The sequence below is a fragment of the Chrysemys picta genome, chromosome 18, assembly GCF_011386835.1.
Source record: "Chrysemys picta bellii isolate R12L10 chromosome 18, ASM1138683v2, whole genome shotgun sequence".
In the NCBI taxonomy this organism is placed as follows: domain Eukaryota; kingdom Metazoa; phylum Chordata; order Testudines; family Emydidae; genus Chrysemys; species Chrysemys picta.
In genome coordinates this window covers 24,315,949-24,340,039 of record NC_088808.1, presented here as the reverse complement: position 1 = coordinate 24,340,039, position 24,091 = coordinate 24,315,949, and the positions used below count along the sequence as shown (strand labels likewise).

General features: G+C 45.0%; 1 protein-coding gene across 10 annotated transcripts in view; it reads right to left on the bottom strand.

Moving 5' to 3' along the window:
• Window positions 1–24,091, bottom strand: part of SCAI (suppressor of cancer cell invasion) — a 93,942-nt gene that overhangs the window by 3,958 nt on the left and 65,893 nt on the right. For 9 of the 10 annotated variants that reach the window (XM_005279401.5, XM_042854428.2, XM_024108999.3 and 6 more), the window contains 9 exons: window positions 22,909–23,061; window positions 16,004–16,105; window positions 15,134–15,235; window positions 13,808–13,886; window positions 11,452–11,551; window positions 9,056–9,137; window positions 2,980–3,052; window positions 1,063–1,236; window positions 743–843 (listed from right to left, as the gene is read on the bottom strand). In XM_005279401.5, the coding sequence (XP_005279458.1) occupies window positions 743–843; window positions 1,063–1,236; window positions 2,980–3,052; window positions 9,056–9,137; window positions 11,452–11,551; window positions 13,808–13,886; window positions 15,134–15,235; window positions 16,004–16,105; window positions 22,909–23,061 (966 nt within the window). The remainder of the gene's footprint in view (window positions 1–742; window positions 844–1,062; window positions 1,237–2,979; window positions 3,053–9,055; window positions 9,138–11,451; window positions 11,552–13,807; window positions 13,887–15,133; window positions 15,236–16,003; window positions 16,106–22,908; window positions 23,062–24,091) is intronic. The other variant, XR_010593571.1, reaches the window with a different exon arrangement.

Sequence of the window (24,091 nt, the reverse complement as noted above, 5' to 3'; positions counted from 1 at the left end):
TCTGAAGATGTATCAGCTTCCTCCCTCAGTCTTTTCTCAAAACTATACATGCCCAGTTTTTTTTTTTTTTTTAAACCTGTCCTTATGTGTCAGATTTTCCAAGCCTGTTATTTTTGTTGCTCTCCTCTGGACCCTCTCCAGTTTGTCTACATCTTTCCTGAAGTGTGGTGCTCTCACGTGCCTCAAAAACATTCACCCACCCCACTTTGGAAATCATGAATTCTGTGATGCATTCCAATTTGAAAGCCCACCCACCACTCCTGTTTATAAACTTTCCAGGCTGTGTGCCAAGATGGCCTCTTACTATATTTTTATATTTTTGGACATAGCACTCTTAGTATACACAGCTGTGTACAAACACAGTGCTATATAAATGAATATGTACTATGGGTAGGCTCAATACTAGAATGTGTCCAAACTCAGATAAATTGTTTCATGCTCTACATGGAATCAGAAGACAGATGCACTATATTGTTAAAACTAGTTATGAGCATTTGTACTACAAAGGCCTTTTCACCTGTAAGAGTAGCTAACATGATCCGCTATGTACTGCACACACACATTACTGAATACTCATTTCAGCATGGGAGGAGACCTTATGAGCAGTACTAGTGAAGCCCATGAGCAGAAGAGCCACAGAAGTTAGCTAGAAGAGCCCTTTAACCGCCAGCCAAAGCAATTCTGCATGAAAACAGAATTTGTCTGGCGACTCTTTCGCACAAAGGGAAAGTTCCCTGCATACCCGGAAAATTTTGTGCATCCTCATGGTGGCTGAGCAGAAGACGAATCTTGTTAGAAGTAAGCGAAGAAATTCATCCCCAAAAAACTGAAGAAAGGCCTGATCTGCAGAGGAAGAAGGTGACACTTAAAGAAAACTGAATTCAGAAGGCATTTTTGAAGCAAGAGACCTTTGGGAAAACACCACATAGAAAAGCTGTGCATTTCCCCCCCAAACTGTATTATTCTTTGGCAAGACTGACCAATGAGAAACAAATAAGAAATCCAACTCAAGTTGTGCCACTAAGTTTTCTGTTGAGTGTGTGTAGGTCTTTAAGGACATACCTATGGAGCGAGAATGGGTCAGCAGCTGGGCGATATCCCGGTTGATTTTTCTAAGGTAATCTTGACACTTCTCCCACAATCCTCTGCGCATGCTTGATAATCCAGAGACAAATAGGAATGCCATTAAAGGATTGTTCAGAAAGAGGGTGAAGAGGCTACCCCGCTGAGACTGATCTAAAAGCCAATAATAAACAACAACATGATGCATTCGGTGTGTGAAACAGGAGAGCTGTCCCTGCCACAGAGTAGAGCCCTGCACCCCTCCATTCCTCTCCAATTGAGGCAGTAACGTGCAGTGTTTATGGAAAGATCTTCCCAGCCTTTACGATGGGAGCCAGTTCTCCTGGTGATGCACTCACTAATTCCAGTCAAGGTTCATGAGAGATACGTGCATGATAGAGCACAGGAGACCCCACATACTTGTGGGAGGCTTAGTTCGGTGCATGGTTTTAATACAATTAGTGTCAATCTTGCAATGCAAGATACTGTATAAGATCATAACTTGACCCACCATATAACATTTCTTTCTTTTACAGTTTATCAGCATTACCAAAAACCCAGAGAAACGTCTTTGCTCTGGCAAGAAGTAGGCAAGCAATGCAACACAACACTTGGATATATATGGCCCCCCACCCAAAACAGACATAATGCCCCTTTGTTTTTTCCAGTTACTCTCCATAAACCTACTCCTTTCCTTGGGAGTGCTGCTGGCTCTATTTAACAGCTTAAAACAAGAAAGAAGAGAGAAGCTAGAGAAGTCTTTTACTGTGGGAACCCCCTTTTGGTCACTGGTCAGTGTCTTACCAGAGTTACAACAGATATTTACTGGTGCGTTACTAACACTAAACAGGAACCCCACTGGAGACATTCATTGTTTTAAAAGGTAAGTTCTATTATTTAATCAGAATTCCTCTTTGTTAACAGTTTTCACTTGAACAAAAAACTTTTAATATTTTCTATTCAAAAGTTTCTAGCAAATAATAGAACTTACCTTAAAGCAATTGTGAAGTCTCCAGCTTCTCTCAGTCATTCATTTGCTGAGCACCACTTCCTGTGTCTCAAACTATGTCAGCAGACTGGACTTCACGCTGGGAAGTAGCAGTAAAATTGGCAACCCTCACAGACACACACCAGAACCAGTCACAGTTACAGGTATTGGAAAGTTAATACGTATATATTCTTATTTAGCAAATATTTATTTTGCTACCTAAAGTAATGGCTGCAGTTGTTTCCGTTAAGCTCTGACAAGTGGAACTCGTGAGCATAGTGCAGACCACACGGTCAACTCTGTTCTAATGGGAAAAGGCAGATGGGAATCTGACCATGGTCATCTTTAACCTAGAAATTGGCAGAAGTATTCTGGTCTCTGACTTGCTCATTCTGGAAACCCATTTTTCCATGAGATGCACTAATTGTTTTCCTTAAGAAACCCTCCAAAATCTACACTGGTGCCAGAGAGATTCTGCAGACTAGATATGAATGCAGATTCTACAACTGGGCTTTAGAACGGCTCCTGGAATAGAGTGGGCAACATTATCTTAGTGACATTCCATTTGTAGTGAAGCTTCTCAAATGCTAATAGAAAAAGTGAATTATGACCCCAGCACTGTGATGGCAACTTTCTGGGTCTCTGCATCTGCAAACCGAGTTTCCTCTCTGGCACTTGGTGAAGCTGCTTGGACACATTCCTGTTCAATCATGCCATGTTAAAGTCATTTGTCATGAACTGTCAGTAAACTTTTGGCATGCTATGCCGCTTCAAGTGCTGCTCACCCCCCCACTGGGGTCATCATCAAGTGAAGAGAAAGCATCAGAAGGTGATCATTTTGGAAGCTGATAAATGTTACTTTATATTGTCTTACATAGTTTTTAAAAGTAATACAAGAGAAGCTGTGAGGAAGGGCAACTCCTTTGTACCTTGTAGTGCTTTTGGATACGCTGTTGGAGAAAGCAAGCACACCAGTGGCTGTCCAAATAAGTTTGTGAAATTCTGTAATAGAACAGTTAAAACATCAATTGTCATTTTGTCTTGTTGGTTGGAACCTTAATATAGGTTTAATATATACACAACTAAGGAGAGAATGAATGGGGAAGGGAGAGAGAGACACACAGTAACTGAAAGTAGGCACTAATTTCATAGAAACAAATTGCTTTTAGGGAGTAACCCATTACAGTAATGGACTTGCTTTAAAAATATATTCTGTACTCCAAAGAACAAATCGGTTTGTTTTCAGGCAAAGACCAACCTGGATTAGTCCTTTCAATTACCTTACTTGCCATTAGTTTGGCTGTCCAATGAAGGTAAAAAATATTGCTTTTTCCTAGCAGTAGGACTGTTCCCACGGGACTAGGAGAGCCACAGGTATGATGAGTATTAAAATTGGCTCCATTTAAAAACAAACGTGAAGCAATTAAGCAGCTGCTATGTTTCAAGTTAATTGCTTAATCAATTTTCCTTCAATATTAGTAAAAACACACCGTATTTTACAAGAATTACTCTAAAATTCAGAGCACTGCATTGTTCTACACTGACACACACACAGGAAATGCATCTTCTACTCTAGAATCTACTTATAGAAAAAAAGAGGTCATGAGTCACAAGTACTCCTGTTCTTTCTCCAGTTTAGTCACTAAACTGAGTTGTTCTTTTCCTGCTAGGAATCTTTCTAAAACTGAAGAGTTGCAATGCCTTATAAGAGAGATACCAGGATGTCTGTAGGACATCAGCACATACATTCACGCTAATGAAACAGTGGCCGGTTCAGTGCAATTCATAGTTCCCTTCAGATTACATATTACACATCTAAAATGTACATCATCAATCTTGGGTTCAAGGCCCAGAGAATCATTTACCTACTGCAGAACCATCAGTCACTTGGCTCAAAAAAGAAGGGAGGTCCCAATTCTGGATTCTTTCGGATTTCTGCCTAGCAAGCTGATATTTAAACTCCCTGCAAAAGTATTTTAATTAAACTAATTCCTTCTAAACATGTCAAAATACTATCAACAGTGGCCAGGTCTAATCAAAGTAATATACATTTCCCATGCCTAGAAAAATACTGACTAGGCTAAAAGCTCTGTTCCAAGAAGAGCCCAAGCGAGATTTATGAACTAGATATTAAGATTTTGGCCTCTAATGAAGAATCATCAGAAACTATTACTGTGCAGACAACTGCAAGCCAAAAAGGAACCAATAATACTGAACTATACAGCAGGGGTGGCCAAACTGCGGCTCACAAGCCATACGTGGCTCCTTTACAGTTAAAGTGCAGCTCGCGGACTCCCCGCGCGCCCCCCCCCCCCATTCTCCACCTCCCAGACTGGGGGAACGAAGGGGGAGGGAAAGCTCTGGGCTTCTGCCCTGTGGCCTGGTGGTGGGATCAAGGGCTTCTGCTAGAGATGACTGGGGCCTACTTGGGGGGTCGGGGGGGGGGGGGGTTGGAGACGACGCACAATTTAAAAATTCGCCCCCCCACAACAGCTTGAGTCATGCCCCCTCAGGCAAATCCCCCCTTATCTTCAGCAGCCCCTCCCTGCAGCTCTCCCTGGGAAGAGGCAGCAGCAAAAACAGCAGCTCTCCCTGCAGGTCCCTGCTACCCTGTTTCCCCGAAAATAAGACATCCTCCGAAAATAAGGCCTACTTACAGTTTTGCCTCTCGTTGTAATATAAGGCATCCCCCCGATAATAAGACCTCCCCGATAATAAGGCAAAAAAATGTGTACCGTATTCTTCTTCATTGAAAAATAAGACATCCCCTGAAAATAAGACCTAGCGCATCTTTGGGAGCAAAAATTAATATAAGACACTGTCTTATTTTCGGGGAAACAGGGTATTTGTTGCTGCCTTTCCCCATGGCTGCAGCTTGCCAGCTCCACCGAGCGGGGCTAGCAAACCTGGCAAAAATGGGGGGGGGGGGCGCACATGACCCCCCACATGCTTCTGCCCAGGAGGGAGGGGGGGACTCAGGGCTTCAGCAGGAGTGGCGCTGAAGTCCTGAGCCCCGGCAGGCGCGCCTCGGCTCTCAAATTTCTGAAGATTGCCATATGCCTTCGGTCAGTACGTTTAGCTACCTCTGCTATACAGGAACAGTTTAGAACTCCAAGGGTATGTCTACACAGCACACTAAGCTCAGGGCTTTGTGACACGTGCCTGCACACTCGGTGTTCCAAGCCCAGAAGCGCCTAACTGATCAGAAACACCACCCTGCAGGGCGTTGCTGACTGCAGGATATTGAGCAGCTTGTGCTGCAAATCCCTGATCTCTAGGAGTGGAATAGCTCCCTATTTATGAGGTCTTGAAATTGCCAAAGATCAGCAGCTATGGGATGGTGGCAGAGACATAACTGCCTCATCTGGAGAAAAGGATGAAATTGGTGTTTGACGGTGGCTTCGTTATCTGCCCTGGCCTCCTGCTCCTCAGTCTCCTAGTGGTGGGCTGGTTGTGGAGGAGAGGGCTGTGTAACTCTGGCCTCCCTCTGAAGGAGGGTACTGGTGGTCTGGCAAACTGTCATTGATAGCCAGTCCAGAGTATAGTCATTGGGGGGGGGGGGGGGAGGCCTATACGGAACGGGGGGGGGGGGGGGAAATACAGGGTTGGTTCTGCTACCCTTGATAATGAGCCTGATCTTTCCTTATGACTGTCTAAGAATCAGTTCCTGAAGGGATATGTTGGAGAACCCTGAACAGAAATAGAGGAGACCAACTAGAAGTCCCATCCAGTGGAGGAGCACCCGCAGAAAATGGTGGAGAGTCCTGCGGTACCAGAAGACAGTAGTCTGGAGATTGGGGTCTCAGCCAAATTATACCAGCTGGCTCAGACTTCTACCATCCCTCTCAGCCCTCTGTGTAATTACTTAATTGCTTCCCATTATGTAGTATAAAATCAACTCTCATGCATTTGTTCTATATAGGCTTTTCTGCCTTCTCCAGACATTAAGATATGACAGTACCCCCATTTCCTCGATTCCAAATCCTGCATTCTCTAATTGGCAGAGACCCAGATCACTGCACTTCCAACCAACCCTACAGGCTACAGTCACTGGCACACAAGAGAGCTTGCAGGAGATGAGGACAAAGCACTCTTGGTAGTCAGCCTGCTCCTCTGGAACTTGAAACAGTGAAGCACAAACCTGTCTCTATTTAGAAAGCGCTGCAAGATGACTCTCTTGGTCCAGGTTTCTCCAATGGACTGAACTATGAAAACCTGCTCTCACAACTGACTGGCCAGATTCCTCCTCTGTCACTGTGGAAAAGCTGTGTGCTGCAGAGGAGCTCTTATAATGTTAATTACTCAATTTAAGCCATGTAAAGTGCACAAATTTCATGGTGATGGGTACCATCCCCAGCTTTGGATGGGTCCAACCCAAATATAAATATTAGAGGTGTTCCTCTAGCCTTCTTGCCTCCCACTCTACCCTCATAAAAGCACAACGGTCAGCTCTCTTGCTTAAATGCCCTGCTTGAGGAGGCACTAGGTGATACTCCCACAGCATATTGCGCAGTATGACTATGCACGCTGTGTGGATGGAGAAGAGATACAAGAAAGTGAATATTTTCTTTTTAAGACCTATTAGCAGGTCTCCTTTTTCCTGCGACCGTGGATGCAAAAATGTTTTAAGAGCAGACACCTGTCCTAGAGATAACCCCTGCTGGCTAAGGAATAAGGGACAGTGCCTACATCCCTCAGAGGGCCAGTCCAAAGTAGAGTAGAGTATTTCACAGAGGTGCTGAGTCTCTCTAAGAGCATGACATCACTTCATGGCAGGATTCCCTCCCTGTCATCACCATATAAATTCTTCCGGAAGAGAAGGAATGACAGAGTGCACATGAGCAGAAAGCAGCTTTTTGGAGAAGGCCGATGAGCAATTCGTGTTACTGTCAATACTGCTAAGCAGTGCCATTTAAATGTCAAACTAGCTACTGTCCTCTAAAAGGATCAGACCAGCAGCATGGAAAGGAATCACTGCACTGGCTCTGACTTTTCACACAGTTGCACAGAACATTTGTCTGCGCTGACGTGCTCTGACTACAAAGCATTTCATCTCCACTCACAACTCACCCAGGCACATTTGGGAACAGCACTAGTTACATATTCTTACTGCAAGTCACCAAGCACACTTGCAGAGCAATGACATGGAACTTGCATTTACTGAGGGCTGGGAAACACTACCACAGCTGGGCACTCGACTATTTGCCTTTCATTGAGATATACGAATGGTGATAGATTTCCTGAAGTTCAGATAGGAGGTCCTTAACGTTGTTTACGAAACTATTTCAAACACTCACACTAACTCTCCTGAGTTCTCTCTAGACAGTCACAAAAAATTGAGTCCATATAATCACCAGTGTCCTACAAGTTCCTAGCAGCTAACACAATTCCAAGGAACACCAGAGTATTCACTTTTCCCCTTGCACACAAGCTGGGGGCTGAGGTGTCTCCCTGTTCTTTTCTTCTGCTGGCTGGTTCGTGAGCTTTGGCATAATAACGAATGCATTGGATAAGAAGTTAGAGGTTTGGCTCACTGACCAAACACAAAGCACAATGAGGAGCAGAACTCAGGCTGAGACGGGTGCACAGAAATTCTAGTCTCCATTTGGATAGGATGGAGTTATTCCTGAGTTTACAAAGCAACTTTCTTCCGAAAATATTAAGACTCATGTGAGATGCAAGCCCAAATGAGGGAATCCATGACCTCCCCCTGCAGAGAACATGCATGTCCAGAGTTGCATGTGTACTGAGGTTCCCTAGTTCTGCCCTCTCCCATACCAGGCCTACATGTCTTTTCAGAAGCTATAATAGGAAGGGAGGAAGAATGGTCTTGTGGTTAAGGTGGAATGAAAATCAAGAGATCTGGGTTTATTTCCATCTCTGTCACTGATTTCCTTGTGGCTGTGGTCAAATCATTTGTCCCCCTTTCTGTAAATTGGGATAATACCTACAAGCAAAGGGGCATGGTGAAACCAATTGCATTAGTGATTGCAAAATCCTTCAAGATGCTTTGACAAAAAGGCACTAGAGAAAAGCAACACAGTGTTACGACATTTAGGTCAAAGTGTTCCCAAATTGATGATAGCATATCAGTAATCATATAATTCAAAATGAGACTGAGTTTTGTTATCCAACATCCTTCTCTAAACAGGTGAAACAGACAATAGACACTAGAGAGAGAACAGGCCTATTTGGCCACTAGACATCCCTAATGCTCCTTAGAAATACAGCTGCAAATGACTATTTGTCTAATTGTAAATAAGTCAAGTTGTAAGAGGAAGGCATCAGGAAGTGACAGTTTTGCATACCCAGCATGTTTCTGAACATTACATTCACTAATGAAATAATGTCATCCAGAGGTGATTGGTGCCTCTGGAATTAATCACACTTGCTTCCACATTACCTGAATTGTAGATTGCTAATGAGGATTTGGCACTGAATAATTCTACTATATGTCTCTACAGCATTCAGTCACAGGCGTTTGTCATTTTTCTAGCACATATTATACAAGAGGAGATACTAAATGTAGATCTAATTTTTGTAACACATCTGTCTTTTAATTTATTTTTTTCTCATTCAGATATTTTTTCCAGATAAATGAACACACCTATTTACAAGGCAAAACTCTGCATTGACACTTTTCTGCTGTTTAAGGCAGCTCTGAGTAGGAGGGTTAGATATCTGGAGCAGAAAAGCAGATTAAGTAATCCCCCTCCCCGAAAAAGAAATTACCTTTGGTATATAGCAAAAATAAACCTCCCACCAGTCCCAATCTTAAACTGTTTTTTCCTCCAGGAGGATTTATTACTTTCCAATGAGCAGCCATTCATGTGCTTCTGATCTTGTTCCTTTTCAAAGGATCAGATCCTGCCCAGCATGCACAACCCCGACAGAAAAGACTAAATACAATGCATAAAAACACACCACCAGACACACTGTAAAAACTGTAGGCTACCTGGGGGTTGGCACCGTACTCCACCACACGTCTGCTTTCAAAAACCTTACCTTATAGGCAACGCTGTTTGAGGAGTCCACAATGATAAATAGGGGCTTTCTTGTGAAAGGGTAGAGATCACCAGGGTGAAGGCTAAAAAGAGAAAGATGAGACAATTCACACAGCACTAGAACTTTCTGTGAAGCTGCTACCGGGGTTGCACTGTCCTGCTCTGAGCGAGAAGGTTTCTCCTTAGGCACATAGCTGCCCACGTTAAAGGGAGAACAGTAGGATGGAACAAGAAAGCCTAATACTCAAGTTGTAGCTCACTTTACAGGAAAAACAGAATATTTAAGGGGAAGTTTTTTGCCGTCACCCACATAGAGTATTAGCCCCAAATGAGAGAGGATTTAAAGAGGTGAAATAAAACATTAGAAAGAGCTGGACAACACAACAGACATCCAAGATGGTTTAGTACAAGTCTGGCCCTACCAAATTCATGGCCATGAAAAACATGTCACAGACTGAAATCTGGTCTTTTGTGTGCTTTTACCCTATACTATACAGATTTCACGGGGGAGACAAGCATTTCTTAAATTGGGGGCCCTGAGCCAAAAGAGAGTTGCAGAGGGGTTGCAATGTTATTTAGGGGGGTAGTGGTATTGCCACGCTTACTTCCGCGCTGCCTTCAGAGCTGGGTGGCTGTTGGCCAGGCACCCAGCTCTGAAGGCAGCCCCCCGCCAGCAGCAGCATGGAAGTAAGGGTAGCAGTATTGCAGCCCTCCCTAAAATAAGCTTGTGACCCCCTTACAACTCTGTTTTGGGTCAGAACCCCTACAATTACAACACTGAAATTTCAGATTTAAATATCTGAAATCATGAAATTTATTATTTTACAAATCCTATAACCATTAAATTGACCAAAATGGACCTTGAATTTAGTAGCGTCCTAAGTATGAGACAACATAATCTTTTCTAGCCTTTCAGGAAAGTAAGGGGCGGGGCTGGGGGGTGTTCGAGAATGTTCATAGGCAGTACACAGCACAGGTATCAGCCAGTGTTTCACCAGTTCATAGTTATCTTACCCTCTATTAAGGGAGTGAGTCTACCTGAACCCCAACTATTAGGAACAAAGTGAGAGCCCCCGAGGTCATCAAGCCCTTCATGATTTGGGGCAACAATCCCATGGAAAACCAGTCTGATCCTGACACGGCTATTTCCTGGGTTGAAAATGCTCAATGGAAGTCCTCGTACTGCTGCTGCACAGTGCTCCACAAGCTCTTCCTGCTTCACTACCACCTCAGTTCAAGGGGCAGACGAGCAGTCAGTGCTCTCCTTGCTGGGCCTGAAGGGGTGCAGGTCCTCTCCTTCCCCTTGACCACAAAGGACAGGGGGAGGGAAAGAAGGATCCACTCAGTCGGCAAAGTGCTCCAATAAGAGAGTCCTGATGCCGTTCCTCCTGAACATCGGGATTTGGGGAAAGAATGGGGCTGTGCAGCACCTGCCCCAAGGCAGATTAACCCTAGGAACACCTTTCAAATATAGGACTGTTCCAAAGTGGAATTCTGCTTAAGTTTAAAAATTGTGCCCGTTCATGCTTTTTAGTGAGAGACACTCAGAAGGGGGCAGGGGAGCGGAGATTACTGCCATACTTCTACAGATAGTTAGTGGGGTTTGCCCTTTAAGTCACTGGCTAGAGGCCAGGAGTTTTGAAACTGAAGGTCCGGAGTTCTATTCCCCATTCTGAATGTATAATTGTTACCACCAGCCTACATGCACTGAACAGCTAAGAGCCAAATACACCGTCATGGGTATGTGTGCCATATGAACAACTCGCTAAATACAGAGTTCACCTTCCACTGGTATTAGGCCTGGTCTAAATGTGATGGGGTCTCTCGTCAAAGCTGATGTACAAGGATTCAGCAAACACGTAAAGTTAAGCAGCATAGCTGTGTCAGCTGGGGGAGAGGGGGCTTTTTTTTTTTTTTTTAAACCAATATAGCTAGATCAATACAAGCTCTAGCATAGCTGCCGTTTACACTGGCAAAAAAGTGCTTTTGCCCCGGAACTATATAAGCTGCGCTGGCAGAAGCACTTTTATGCTGATGTAAACTTCATCTACACTAGTAGGGTTCGCTAGTATAGCTACACCAGTAAAAAAACTTTTCTAGTGTAATCTAGATGCAGGTGGAGATGATGGGCAGTAAATACAGCTCAACAGAAGTTAAGGGGCTCAGTCAGACTGACTCCTCCCAGGCGTGCATTCTCTTGCCCTCTCACTACTAGTTCATCAGACAGGAAAGTCACCCCAACTCTGAAGTTTTGTGACCTATGCATTTGATTAATAAATAAATAAATAAAAGCACACATTTTCCTAGAAAAGTTAAATAGGGTTTGGTGCATCGTTACCGAGAAGAAGAAAAACTTGCTTGCCACTTATTTCCCCTTGCTGAACCCATGAAACTCACCAGTGCATCTCCTTGTAAGATTGGTTCCGTTTGTGGACAGCATCGCCATTTATAATGTCCCGGTTACTGTTCGTAAGGACCCCACCAAAATCATATGGACCTACAAATGTCAAAAAAGAGAGGAGATTAGCTGTCATGTCACAACTTTGATTAAGTGATTATAGGTGTAGGACAAAAAAAAGTAATGAATCTGAACTACTAGAGTTTCGAGAAAAAGTAATGATGGCGAGTTTACAATTTACTAGCCATGCAACTTAATGTGTGTGTGTTTTGGTAATTTCAGTGACTAACCTTCTAGTCTGGTAATACTGAGCATGCTGTAACTTCCACATTATTTATTTATTCTTCAAATGAATGTAGAAATCAGAAGACAGACATATACTGTAACCCATTAGGCTATGTAGTAAAAGGAATGCACATCTAGGTCAACAGATGCATCTCCAGGGACAGGAAAAGAACTTGACATATCTTTCATACAGGACAAATCAATACAAATTTTAACTACTACTTGAATCAATATATTTCAGAGTCAGAATTTGTCCTTCTAAGGAGTTAAGATCAATCAATTTCAAAACTTGAACTTTTCCAGGGCAGCCATAATACCAGCCTTTGCAGCCATCAGAGCACTACTAGGAGCTCTATAAACAAAGCTCATAAGTTGAAGAAAAGTTGGTTTTTAAACCTAGTAACAATCCAACATTATCAGCCAGGTTTCAGATCCAAAGTGATGGCTAGCTAGTCTTTGGAATTCTGTTGTTTCTGAAGTTCTAATAAAATATTATACGATTTTCAAAGCTATGTTGCATTTTTTTGTCTGGTCCTAATGCAGGCTTAGTGATTATTCCATTGGGCACAGCATCTGGGCTGGCTGGTGGACAGTGTAGAAATTTAAAAAATTGCTGTCTCCAGAGAAATATTAATGGTCCCTGCAAGAGTGTGCTGGTACAGACAAGGATATATTTCTCAGTTTAGTGGGAGTAATGGAACTCCTCTAGTATTAATGGGAGAATTGCATATATATTGGGACTTCCTAATTCTGCACAGTTGGATTTCATCGCTGTTATTTCATTTGCAGATAGTCCTTCCCTGTCTACACCTGAAAACCCCTTCCCCTCAATAAACAATTACTTTTTACTTGTAAGAGAAGCTTTAAGAGATCAGGAACAGAGCAAACTCTCATTTAGTGCTGTCACACATGGCTTAAGTGTGACCTGTCAGCCAAAACTGGTCTGTATAATTCAACATTGCAACCTGCAGCTCCCTCTTCTTTAATACAGAGCACAATGTGCTGGGAATTTTAGTTTTTGCAGGCCACACTTTCCTAATTAAAAAACACCACCACACACACGACTGACTGCAATCTGATTCATCATGCAAGCCCCTGGGAACTGAAAAGTTGCTTATGGAGCTCTCTATAGGACAAAGATTGGGTGCCTCTACAGTAGAGTAGTAAGTTAGAACAAGGCATGCAGTGAAGTTAGATACAATGCAGGTTACAAGGGACACAATATAGTTAAGACCAAACTGTCTGGGTTGCATCACACTGTAAAATGTTAAAAGTAATTTTAAAAAAATATCACTGCCACTATAGAAAGTTTGCAGGGATTTTTTTTTTCTTTTAGCATTTTGAAAGATTCACAAATCATGCAAGGAAGATGGAACAAGCATGCATCTGATAAAGGAATGCAAGTCTCAAACAGATGAAGGGTATACAATATTTAGGATGTTTCAAATAATTTCTTCCTTTAAAGTAAGTTATACAAAAGTACCAATCTTTTGACTGCATTTGCACTAGTTGGCCAGTTTTAGATTTTTAGACTGTATCTGCATCCCAATATTCTGCTGGGTTGAATAACAGGGGAAGATGAGTTGAGAGGAATTATTAAAATCATGACAAGAGCTTGAATTGTCACATCAATAAACGTATAAGGAGTACAACAATCTCTGCAGAGAGCCCCTCAGCCCTTTGGCCACCATTCTCCTGAACATCTATTTTGATACTTCAGATTGGAAAGAAATGCTAGATGTTGTTGAACCATTTTATTACGGTAAATCTTCACTGATTGGCCAATTGAGCCACATGTCTTCAAAACTTTTGACATTTTTAACATTTCAGATCTTTCAAAAACTTGGTCACGTCCTTTGAAAAGATTTCAAGTCAGTAGGTTATTGTGTGCTAAACACACAGAATTAGCTGCTGTGTCTCCAAAAGAAAGCAAGTCTTGGTAGGTAGATGGGCTATGAAATTGGACTTGTCCTTTAAAAGGAGTTTTGCGAGATCTCTGTGGGCCACTTATCCTGAAATATAAAGCAAATTCAAGCCCTGCTCATGACAGGGAGCATTCCTTTATTGTACCTTCACTATCCGAACGACCTGAGGGAAACACGCCAGTGGCCGACAAGTAGATCAGCAGCACACTGTTCGCAGGCAGCTCCTGAAATTCAAGCAAAGGAAAGGGGCAGGAGGAAAATTCAGACATTACTTGTAACATGCTACATACATCTTGTATCAGCTTGATAAAATCATTGGTATTTACAGGTGCAACTCCTCTGCCCCGGCTGCCCTTCGGCCTTATGTGGCTGCTTTGCACGTATCTATAATCGCTTACACAGACACTTCTTGAATCAATGGGCATTTGGGATAAGAACAGCCATGCTGGGTCAGACCAATGGTTCATCTAAGCCCAGTATCCTGCCTTCCAACAGTGGCCAATGCCAGGTGCTTCAGAGGGAACGTACAAAACAGGCAATCAAGCAATCCATATGGGTACACACAGTGATGCGTGCTGCAGAGGTACTCAGTTGTATCTTTTTAAATATCTGATTGATACGCCGGGTTCAGAGGCTGTAAGAGCACCATTTCCCCCACATCCCCTCTTCCCTAATATCTAGTGAGACACAGACTTCCTGGAATGTGGAATCTAAGAGTTAAGCCAAGGTCCCTTTGGAAAAAGACTCTCCAGCTGTCCAGAATTCTGAAGAAGGTCTTAGCTCCCTTCCCCTTCCCCCCCAAAAAAGGGCCTGCAACAAAAATAATATCCCAAAACTTCTCAGTTGGGCAACTTGCCAAAAAACCACCCAGAGTGCTGGATCCTGCACGAGTCTGTGCAAGCAATGCATATGCATCCATGTGCCACCTTTCCGTTCACTCCCTGCATGGGAGCACCGACATATCTGAGACCCCTGCTTTCTGGGGGAGAGACTGAGCATGCAGGCACGCACAACACCAAACACAGTCAGGAAGTTTCATTTTAGGCTCATCAGCTGTGACACTGCTTCCTCTGTAAAGAAACAAGTTGTTTTTAGCAACTAACTCCCCCAGTTGCTGCTGGTACAAACAATTAAATATACTGGGCCCTACAATTGTATTAACTGGAAATGAATTTAGCCACTGTAACTTTGTAGAATTCTTAGTAAAGATACTTATATATTTAGATCAGATAATCTGCCACTAAGACAGACAACCAGATAAATCATTAAAATTTCCATCCTATGAAGAGGATGGAGATTAACCTTTTGTCATTTACTTTACAATTTAAAAAGGCTACTAAAGCCTTAGTTTTCAGGAAAAATAAAAAAAAGGGATTTTTCTTGACTCAGTTACTTTTCTTTAGAGAAGTGTACCATTCCAGAGATTTTTTTTTTTTTAAATCAACTGACAAATACACCTGATTTTACAAACCTTAAACGCTGCTGCTAAGAACGTATACAGCTGGCTGAAGGTAGGTTTATACAGCAAGTACTTATGGGGATTTTCCCGCCTAGCAGGTTTCTCAGTCGACTCCTATTTAAAAACAAAAAAGCACACCATGTATATTCCTAATATAGCTTTATCTTTACACTTCCATTTATCTATTTATTCATCTTCAATGTGCTTCCCTAACATATTGGTCTGCCCATGTAGCATTCTCTACTGAGTACCACAGTAACAAAGTTCAGGTCAGAAACCGTTTGACAGTCAGTATTCAGGCTTAACCCTCAATTTAACTTGCCATCCAAATCCTGCTTTTATCCTGGATTATAATTTAGAGAGAACAAGGTGAGAAAATGCAAATCTCCAATTCAGTTAGTTCCTGATCCCTTAATAAAGCTCCCTGACCATATTTTCAAAGACACTCCCTGATAACAGCACACATCCGCCTCATTCTAGCTCCGTGTTTTTTACTTTGTTCTTCCAAGACACAAACATTTTCTTCCAATTTTATTTGTACCTCAACATACTGCTGTGAAGTGTGCTGACAAAAACCAAGGACTGGCAATTCTCCCCTTTGTCTACAGATGAAACACAAAATGCATCCTAAATATCTACTCTAAACTATACGAACAGGGATGACCCAAATGAGAGACCGGATCAAGTCTTTCCATTGGAACCAAACAATACTTGCTACTGAAGCTTCCACATATAATAGAGAAGCCACCATTACCCAAGTCCAACTCTAGAGTTTGAACCCCCTTTCTGTAAGTATCAGAATAAGAATTATAACAACATAGCTGCCATGCTCTATATACAGAGAATTCTGTTGCCAAGTTTCCAACTGAAAATGAAACTCACCTGCATTCCAGGTTTGTTCATTTGTGAAGCCAAGTTCATTGGTTCCCTTTCCAGTGCTTGCAACATTCGGAACATGTCAACCGTTAATTCACTGAACTTTACCTGCAAGAGGAACACTGCCATCACTAATGCATCCTATCTGGCATGGGGTAAATAGGTACTCTGCTTCCTAAGAATTAGCCAGGTAAGAGCATTGAACTGTGTACTGAAAAGATTAGAGTGAAAGACTATACAATATCTAAAAGTGCCCAACATTTGGTTAAGATACTCGTAACCCCACTGCTGACATGGAAAAAGTATAGAGGTGAGATATGAAAGCCACTTGACCTCAATGTTAGCTAAAAAGACAGAAAATTTCCCCAGGCTGTTTGGAAAGACATTCATCTGTTGCATCACCTGTGATGCGACCCTCATATGGAAGTGTCACATCACAGGTGATGCAACAAATCGGGTTTTTCCAAACTGTCCCACAAAAGACATGTCACTAGCATGTTTTAAATGTGCATGTAGCGGGGTGGTCACCTGCTCCCGGTCTGAAAGGGTAAAAAGCCAGCCCTTGGAGAGGACTGGGGCTGGGAGCCTTAGGTTGGGCTGACTGGGGAGGCAGCCTCAGCTGTGCAGACACACAGTCTCCTCTAGCTGGAGAGGGAGACAGACCTGGCTGCTAGGGAGCTAGAGAAGGTACCTGGAGTGGAGCAGGGCTGGGGGAAGGCCACGGGAGCCGGGGAGCTCCGGCCTGGAAACCCCCCAGGCTGCGGCCTAGTATAAGGCTAAACAGGTACTGGGGTTGCAGGGGGCAGCCCCGCTATAGGTAGAGGCAGCAGGTCCAAACCCCCCTTGCCAGTGATGAGTGGCTGATACTGCCGCCTGCCCCAGGGAGCGGGGGCTAGTTGGTGACTGGCAGTAGCCTACGACTGAGGCGAGGTGGGGATAATGGGTGGGGGGTTCCCCTGGGTGGGGAGACCGAGAAAGAGTGGGGTACTGCCTGGGGGGCAGCACCCTGAGGAAAGGGGCACCGGATCCGGGAGGGACACAAGGGCGAAAGCAGTGAGTGGCAAGACTTCGGGTTGCAGAGGGCGCTCCAAGCCTGGAAAAAGAGCCAATTCCCAGGATGCCAGCAGGTGAGTCTGCGCATGACTACAGCGCACAACAGTCTGCGGGTATCAGATAGAAGAGATCATTCTTAACTAGCATAATGGATACAAGTGGTAAAAAAGATATGTGGCAATGGGCTGATATGGGGAGGTCACTTACCTTGCAGTAACTTGAGTTTGAGTAGTTTTGGCCCTATGGGTACTCTTTCGTAGGATGTGCCCATGCGCTCTTGACTAAAGAATGCAAAGTACTGTGTGCAGGACTGCACCTAGCAGCACCTTGTGCTTCCAAAGGAGAGCATATAACAGTGACAGCAGGTCCGTGCCTCTTCAGTTCCTTCTTGAGTGTGAAGCAGAACTCCACAGCTGAGAGAAAGGGGGAAGGGGAAGTGGAGCACACATACGAACAGGGCCGGCTTTAGGACCTGCGGGGCCAGATTCAAATACCTGGTGCCAGTCCGGGTCTTCAATGGCACTTTGGCGGCGGGGGGGTCCATCACTCGGCTCCGGGTCTTCCGCGGCACTGAAGGACCCCCCCGAGGCCGAAGTGCCGCCGCCCGGTGAGTAAAAAAAAATTTAAAAGGCGCCTAAGGCGCAGGGCCCTCTTAGGCACGGGGCCAGATTCTGGGGAATCGGGGGAAATCGGCCTAAAGCTGGCCCTGCATACGAACAAAACATCTTGAAGAACTCAAAGTTACTGCAAGATAACTAACCTCTTCTTCAGGTATGTGTCTGTAGCGGGGTGAATGCCCGCTCCAGCCCTGAAGGGGTTGGAAAAGCCCTGCAGAGGGCTGGGGCTGTGTAAAGGGGCAAAACCCTGGCTGATTAGGGAAGTGGCTGCAGCTGGGGCCACGCCCCAAACTGAGCCACTCAGCCTTATAAGAAGGCCAGGGTAGCCAGGGCCAAGCAGTCTCCCTCTGACAGGAGAGAGAGAGAGAGACACACACAGACAGACAGACAGACAGACAGGCAGGCCTGGCTGCAGGGAGCTCACCGGGGACCTAGAGTAAGGCAGGGCTGGGAAAAGGCCTTAGCGTGCTGCGAAACCCTAGGCCAGCAACTCCCCAGGCTGCAGGGCCTGGTCCCAGGTCCATATAGGTATTGGGGTTGCAGAGGGGCAACCTAAGGGTGGGTAAAGGCAGCCAGTCCAAACCCCTTGTTGCCGGTGATGATTGGCTAATAGACTACAGTCTGCCTGAGGGCGCAGGGGCTAGATGGTGACTGGCAGTAGCCATAACTGAGGCGACATTGGGATAGGAGGTGGGGGTTCCCCTGGGTGGGGAGACCCAGAGAAAGAGTGGGGTACTGCCAGGGGGACAGCACCAGAGCCAAGGGCACCGGGGTCCGGGAGGGACACGGGGGCCAACGACAGGCGGATCACCGGCCTGCAGAGGATGCTCCAGAGGCTGGTGAGCTAATTCCCGGTACGGCCAGCAGGAGGCGCCGCAGGAGCGAGTCCACGCCTGATTACAGTGTCCCTATAGGTGCTCCACCATAGGAGACTCCCCAGCAGTAACTCAACGAGGAGACCAGTCCAAGACAATTCAAAGGACCATCACCAAAGGTAGCATCATCCCTGGAAGCAGGTAAAATGGCACAATGCTTGGCTAAGGCATGAGCAGAAGACCAAATTGCAGTCCTACAAGTTTCTGTTACAGGAACGTCTTTCAGGAGAGCTACAGATGTGGACTGAGCTCTAGTGGAATGTGCTGTCACTCCATGAAGGGGCTGCATCCCAGCAGATTCATAACAGATTAAAAAGCAACCTGAAACCTATTTCAAGAATCTGCGTGGAAATCGGTTGTCCCTTCCTCTGTGAAAAAGTCTACAAATAATCTGGGAGAGACCCAGAAGGTCTTAGTCCTGCCCACGTAGAAGTCAAGAGCAGTTCAGACATCTAGTGTATGTAGGCTGGCCATCTCTCTGGAAGCATGATGCTTTGAGTACCTGGTATGTGGATCTCTTGATTAATATGATATTCCAAAGAGACCTTTGGAAGAAGCAAGGATGTGATACAGCATAACCATATTTCTATAGAAGGTAGTAAATGATGTGTCTGCCATCAGAGCACTGAGCTCTCTCATATGTCTAGGTGAAGCGATGGCTATAAAGAACGAAGTTTTGAAGGAGAAGTGGAGGACAGAACAGGTAGCCATCAGTTCAAAGGAGATTTTCCTCAGGGCACTGAGAACCAAATTAGAAATTCCCACTGGGGGGCCAGAGGCCATACCGGGGAAACAAGTCATGTAAGCCTGGAGGGATCTGGCTGTACTGGGATGGGCAAAAAACTGAGAAGCCCTCAAAAAGTGGAAGGCAGTGATAATGGGTAAATGTACTCATTGCTAGACAGCAGGTCTACAAACCCAATAGTTAGTCTAGGATTTTGGAGAGCAGAACACCTTTTCAGTCTATACAAGCATCAGAGAACACTAGGAATGGAAGTATTTCTAGTTTTGAAGGTAAGTTTTGCAAGTACTAAGTTTCCTGCTAGATAGGAGAACTGACTAGACCTTATCCAAACATATTAGCTCCATGCTCAAGAACCAACTAGGAACCATGCGCTCAGATTCAGGGGGAAGGGGGTTCAGACAGATCAGGGTCCCAGAGTTCTGGGACAGGAGATCCTTCGTGAGAGAAAATCTGGGAGGCATTGCCAAAAAGAGGTGAAGGAGGTTCAAATACCACACTTGTGTTGGCCAGAACGGTGTTATGAGGATAACCCTCCCTTTCCTGTTGCAGTTTAAGCAAGGTCTTGAGGAACACAGGTAGATTAGGTAAGAACATAGCGGGATACGGGGCCACAGTGTTGTCAGGGCACTCTCTACGTCCCTGTTGATTCATATGTAAATAAGTCTCCCCATTTTGATTCCACACTGCTCAATTTACATTGGAGACAGGTTGATAGCTGCCTTCCCTCGAGTTCAGGAGAAAACCAGTTTCTCCCTGTGTTTGGTCACAGATTTTGAAGCAGATCAGTGAGTATCCATAATTTCTCATATAGTATTTCCAAAATGTATGCATTAGGATATTAATCACCAGTAAGTCACAGGCTTTCATAAAAGACCTTACTAAAAACAATTTTCTAATACAGTAATTTGTATTCAATCAGTTGATTCAATTACTTATCATCTGAGGTTCAGACCCCCATCATTAACAGTTAAGAGGTATCTTCCCCCCTACTTGCTAGGTTGATGGTTTTGTTTATCTTTTATGTAAGTATATCTTCATTATCTCTGCTTGTCTGACCAACCTGGTTGTCAGGCAAATACACATTCCTTTGTCCAAGGCAAACTGTGTTTAAAGCGTGTTTGGCAACACTTGGTACTGGTAGTGTTCTGAGCCTATTGCAAAATGTACAAAATGTTTGTGGGATGCGGGGAGGGAGTGAGAGGAGGAAAGATGGCTACATGAAAGTAGACATTCTGGAGGTCAAGGGCAACAAACCAGTCTCCCATATCTAATTGGAATGACGGCAGCTAGTGTCACCATGCTGAAGTGCTGGGAAAGGATATAGGTGTCCAGGCTTCTTTGAGGTCGAGGATTGGTCTCCATCCTCTGCCCCCTTGGGAATGAGGAAATAGTTGGAATAAAACCCTGTTCCAATGAACTCTGAGGGAACAGGTCTGACCGACCAAGAGTAGGAGAGACTGTGGATCCCTTGTTTTAAGAGATCTTTGTGAGGAGGGTCCCTGAAGAGGGACAAAGAATGAGGGTGCCACGGGGGGGGGGGGGGGGGGGGGGGGGGGGGGGGGGGGAAGGGTACATAGTATGGAAGTGGATAGAATATCCCGCGTTAATCACCTCCAATACCTAGAGCCCTGTGCGGATACAAAAATGTGGATCCGCATCAACCAGGATCAACCCACAATCCGTCTTCTACCTGTATCTGTAGATGTACCCACAGCAGCAAGGGGGAGGGGAAGCGAGTGTGGGAGGGGGGCACGGGGTCTTACAGGGAAGAGGCAGCACAAGGGCGGGGACTGGGGGTAAGAAGTAGCGTGGAGGCAGGGTCTCAAGAAGAAGGGGCAGCATAAGGAGAGAGAGTCTGAAGTGGGTTTGTTGATTTCTCTTATTAGCCGCATCCACCTCCAGGGAATTGGGAAGGAGGAGGAAAAAGAAACACTCCATTCCCTTGATCATTTACAGGTGGGCTGGATAGTAGCAGGTGTTTGCTAGACTGTGCAAATAGGCGATAACAGAGCCTCATTGATTGGGAGAGCAATTTTCTTGAGGTGATATTTAGAATGTCCACCAAGGAGTGTTGAGACTCCTGGACCTCTTGTCATAGGATCTGGAGGGATTGTGCCAGGCAGTTCAGGGGGGGTTTGGAAAGCCCAAAGGTCATCAGCATAAGATCGTATATGGACTCAGCAGGGTGTGATGGTATGGTGCCAAAAGAAAGAGCCCTGTACCAGGACCTTAGAGTCGAAAGCAGTATCATCCCTGGGGCTGAAAGGGGGAACATAAAAGATATAGGTGCCAGTACTGGAGTCCAGCTGAGGTTCAGTCTGGGAGGATTGTGGTTGGAGGTGTTCATGCAGTACCATGGATGGAGCGTTTAGAGGACCGTAACAGGGGAGATTCTGGTTCTTCCAGTTATAGAAGAGGTCCTCCATGGAGAGAAATCTGGAGAGTGCTCGTGGGCTATGGTATCCAGAAGTCTGGACAGTACTGGAACCCAGAGAAGGGGTCTGGGCTGAAAAGGAAAGCATGGTACCAGAGAGGCTTGTAGAGGAACTTCTGATCTCAGAGCTCTGGTGCAGGGAAGGCATTGACAGTGGAACATGAGTGGGAGGCCAGCGTGCATCTCAATGCACAAGAGTGAGTCGGTACTCAGGGAGATGGCTGCATGTACTGTTTGTTAGAAGACTTCTCATACTGCTTCTTGTGCGGTACTGGTACCAGAATCAGACAGAGACCCAGTTGTACCCCTTGAGGAATGCGAGATCTCCTGAGAGTGGGATTTATGAGGCTTCTTCTCGGAAGTCCTAGCCTCTGGAGGTGCTCCTGGAGCTGCAACAGCCACCGGAGCACCCTGGGATTGAGGTTGATGTACGGTGGGGGAAGTGAACAGCCTCCACTGGAGCTTCTGAGTGTTCCATTAGCAGGCACTTCAGCCTACTCTCTGCCTTTGCTACCTTTAAACTACCTTTCAACAATGCACAGACCCTATGCTTCGATGGGATGTGGGTGGCTCTGAAGCAGCTCAAATGCCCATCGCTAGAGTAAAAGAGACTTGAGGCAGGTCTGGCAGGACTTAAATCCCAGGGTCTTCAGCATCACCCAGAATGCTAATGGACCAAAACAGAGGACTGAAAGACGGGGGCGGGGGGAGGGGACACTAAGAATCACTACATTTAAGTAAGGTGGGAAGCTGAGAATGAGTGGACATGCAATCTCTCCATATTGAGCTGCAGCCGGCTGAGACAGAACTGAGTGGCGGTGGGTCCAGGCCTCCCTATATACCCTCCTTTGGAGTCACAAGGCACTGCTCTGTGCAGTGCAGTCCTGCGGACACTGCTTTGCATTCTCCAGTCAAGAGCACTCGGCTGCGAGCATATCCTGTGGTGGAGTACCCATAGGGACATACACTCGAAAGAACAGGACAAAGGACAGTTCTTGTTGGTTACCACTCAGTTTTGCCAAACTCTCAGCTCATCTACAGTCACTCTTAACATCATTGCTAAAGATTTTGTATTTGCCTCTTTTGGACTCTGCAATTTCCTTTAGTAGAAACAGGAAAAAAAATGAACTGTTTTCAATTCCAATTGAAGACTGAACATACAAACAATTCCTTGTAGTCTCCTTTACCTGGTTATTGCAATTCCCAATAATTAATGCATCTGCAAGAGTGAGCTGTCCCACGATCATTCCCTGCTCCAGCAACGGGGCCCCTGTTTCAGACAGTCGGTTGGAGGTGATTACGATGGTATTGTCATCATTTAAAACCATCACAGGATCTGCCTGGAAAGATAAACCAGCACAGAGCATGAATTCCAAGGATACCCACAGGGTCCACGACCACTAGCAAAAGGAACTCTGTCCTGTCACTCATAATAGACATCCCATAGCTGAAGTGAAGACTACTTTATTTGTCTTAATTATTTGCCTTTTAGATCCTAAGGCCGCAGAGCAATTCCAGCTTGGAAAAGGAGCTGCTCCTAGGGACTAGAACAGTGTTTCTCAAACTCGGGCCGCCGCTTGTGTAGGGAAAGCCCCCGGCGGGCCGGGCCGGTTTGTTTACCTGCCCCTCCGCAGGTCCGGCCGATCGCGGCTCCCACTGGCCGCGGTTCACTACTCCATGTCAATGGGGGCTGCTGAAAGCGGCGCAGGCCGAGGGTCGTAGTGGCCACCGCTTCCAGCGGCTCCCATTGGCCTGGAGCAGCGAACCGGGCAGGTAAACAAACCGGCCTGGCCCACCAGGGGCTTTCCCTACACAAGCGGCGGCCCCCGTTTGAGGAACACTGGGCTAGAAGAAAGTACCTTGGATATTTAAACACAAATATTTGTGTTGTAGCACTTTAAGTGCAGTTGAGAGGAGAATGTACCCATGCAGGATAAGCCATCTGACTTCGCTTCCCAGAATCAGGGGAAACGAACTTCACTAACACAAGCACAGCAGGCAATCCACATGCAGCCCATGCAGATAATTGGTAACATTTCTACATGGCAGAAAAATCCTGCATTATTTACATTTCTCCTCTTTCATAGAGAGAAATAATGAAAGAAACAAGCCAACATTAGTCCAGCATTTCAATCCAATAATGATTAAATACTGGGGCGTGGGTATTCGTACATATGTATGTGCATACACATTGTACAAATGGAGGAAAGTAGGAAACTGTCTCCTATTTTATAGAAGAAATCTTCATTTTATTTTGTAGCAAGACATAAAAAGGGCAATATTACAGCTATGCCAAGACATACTGCCAGTATAACTGCCAAGATTATACTGTATTTTCCATTACATATTGCTTATGCATTGCCAGAATAA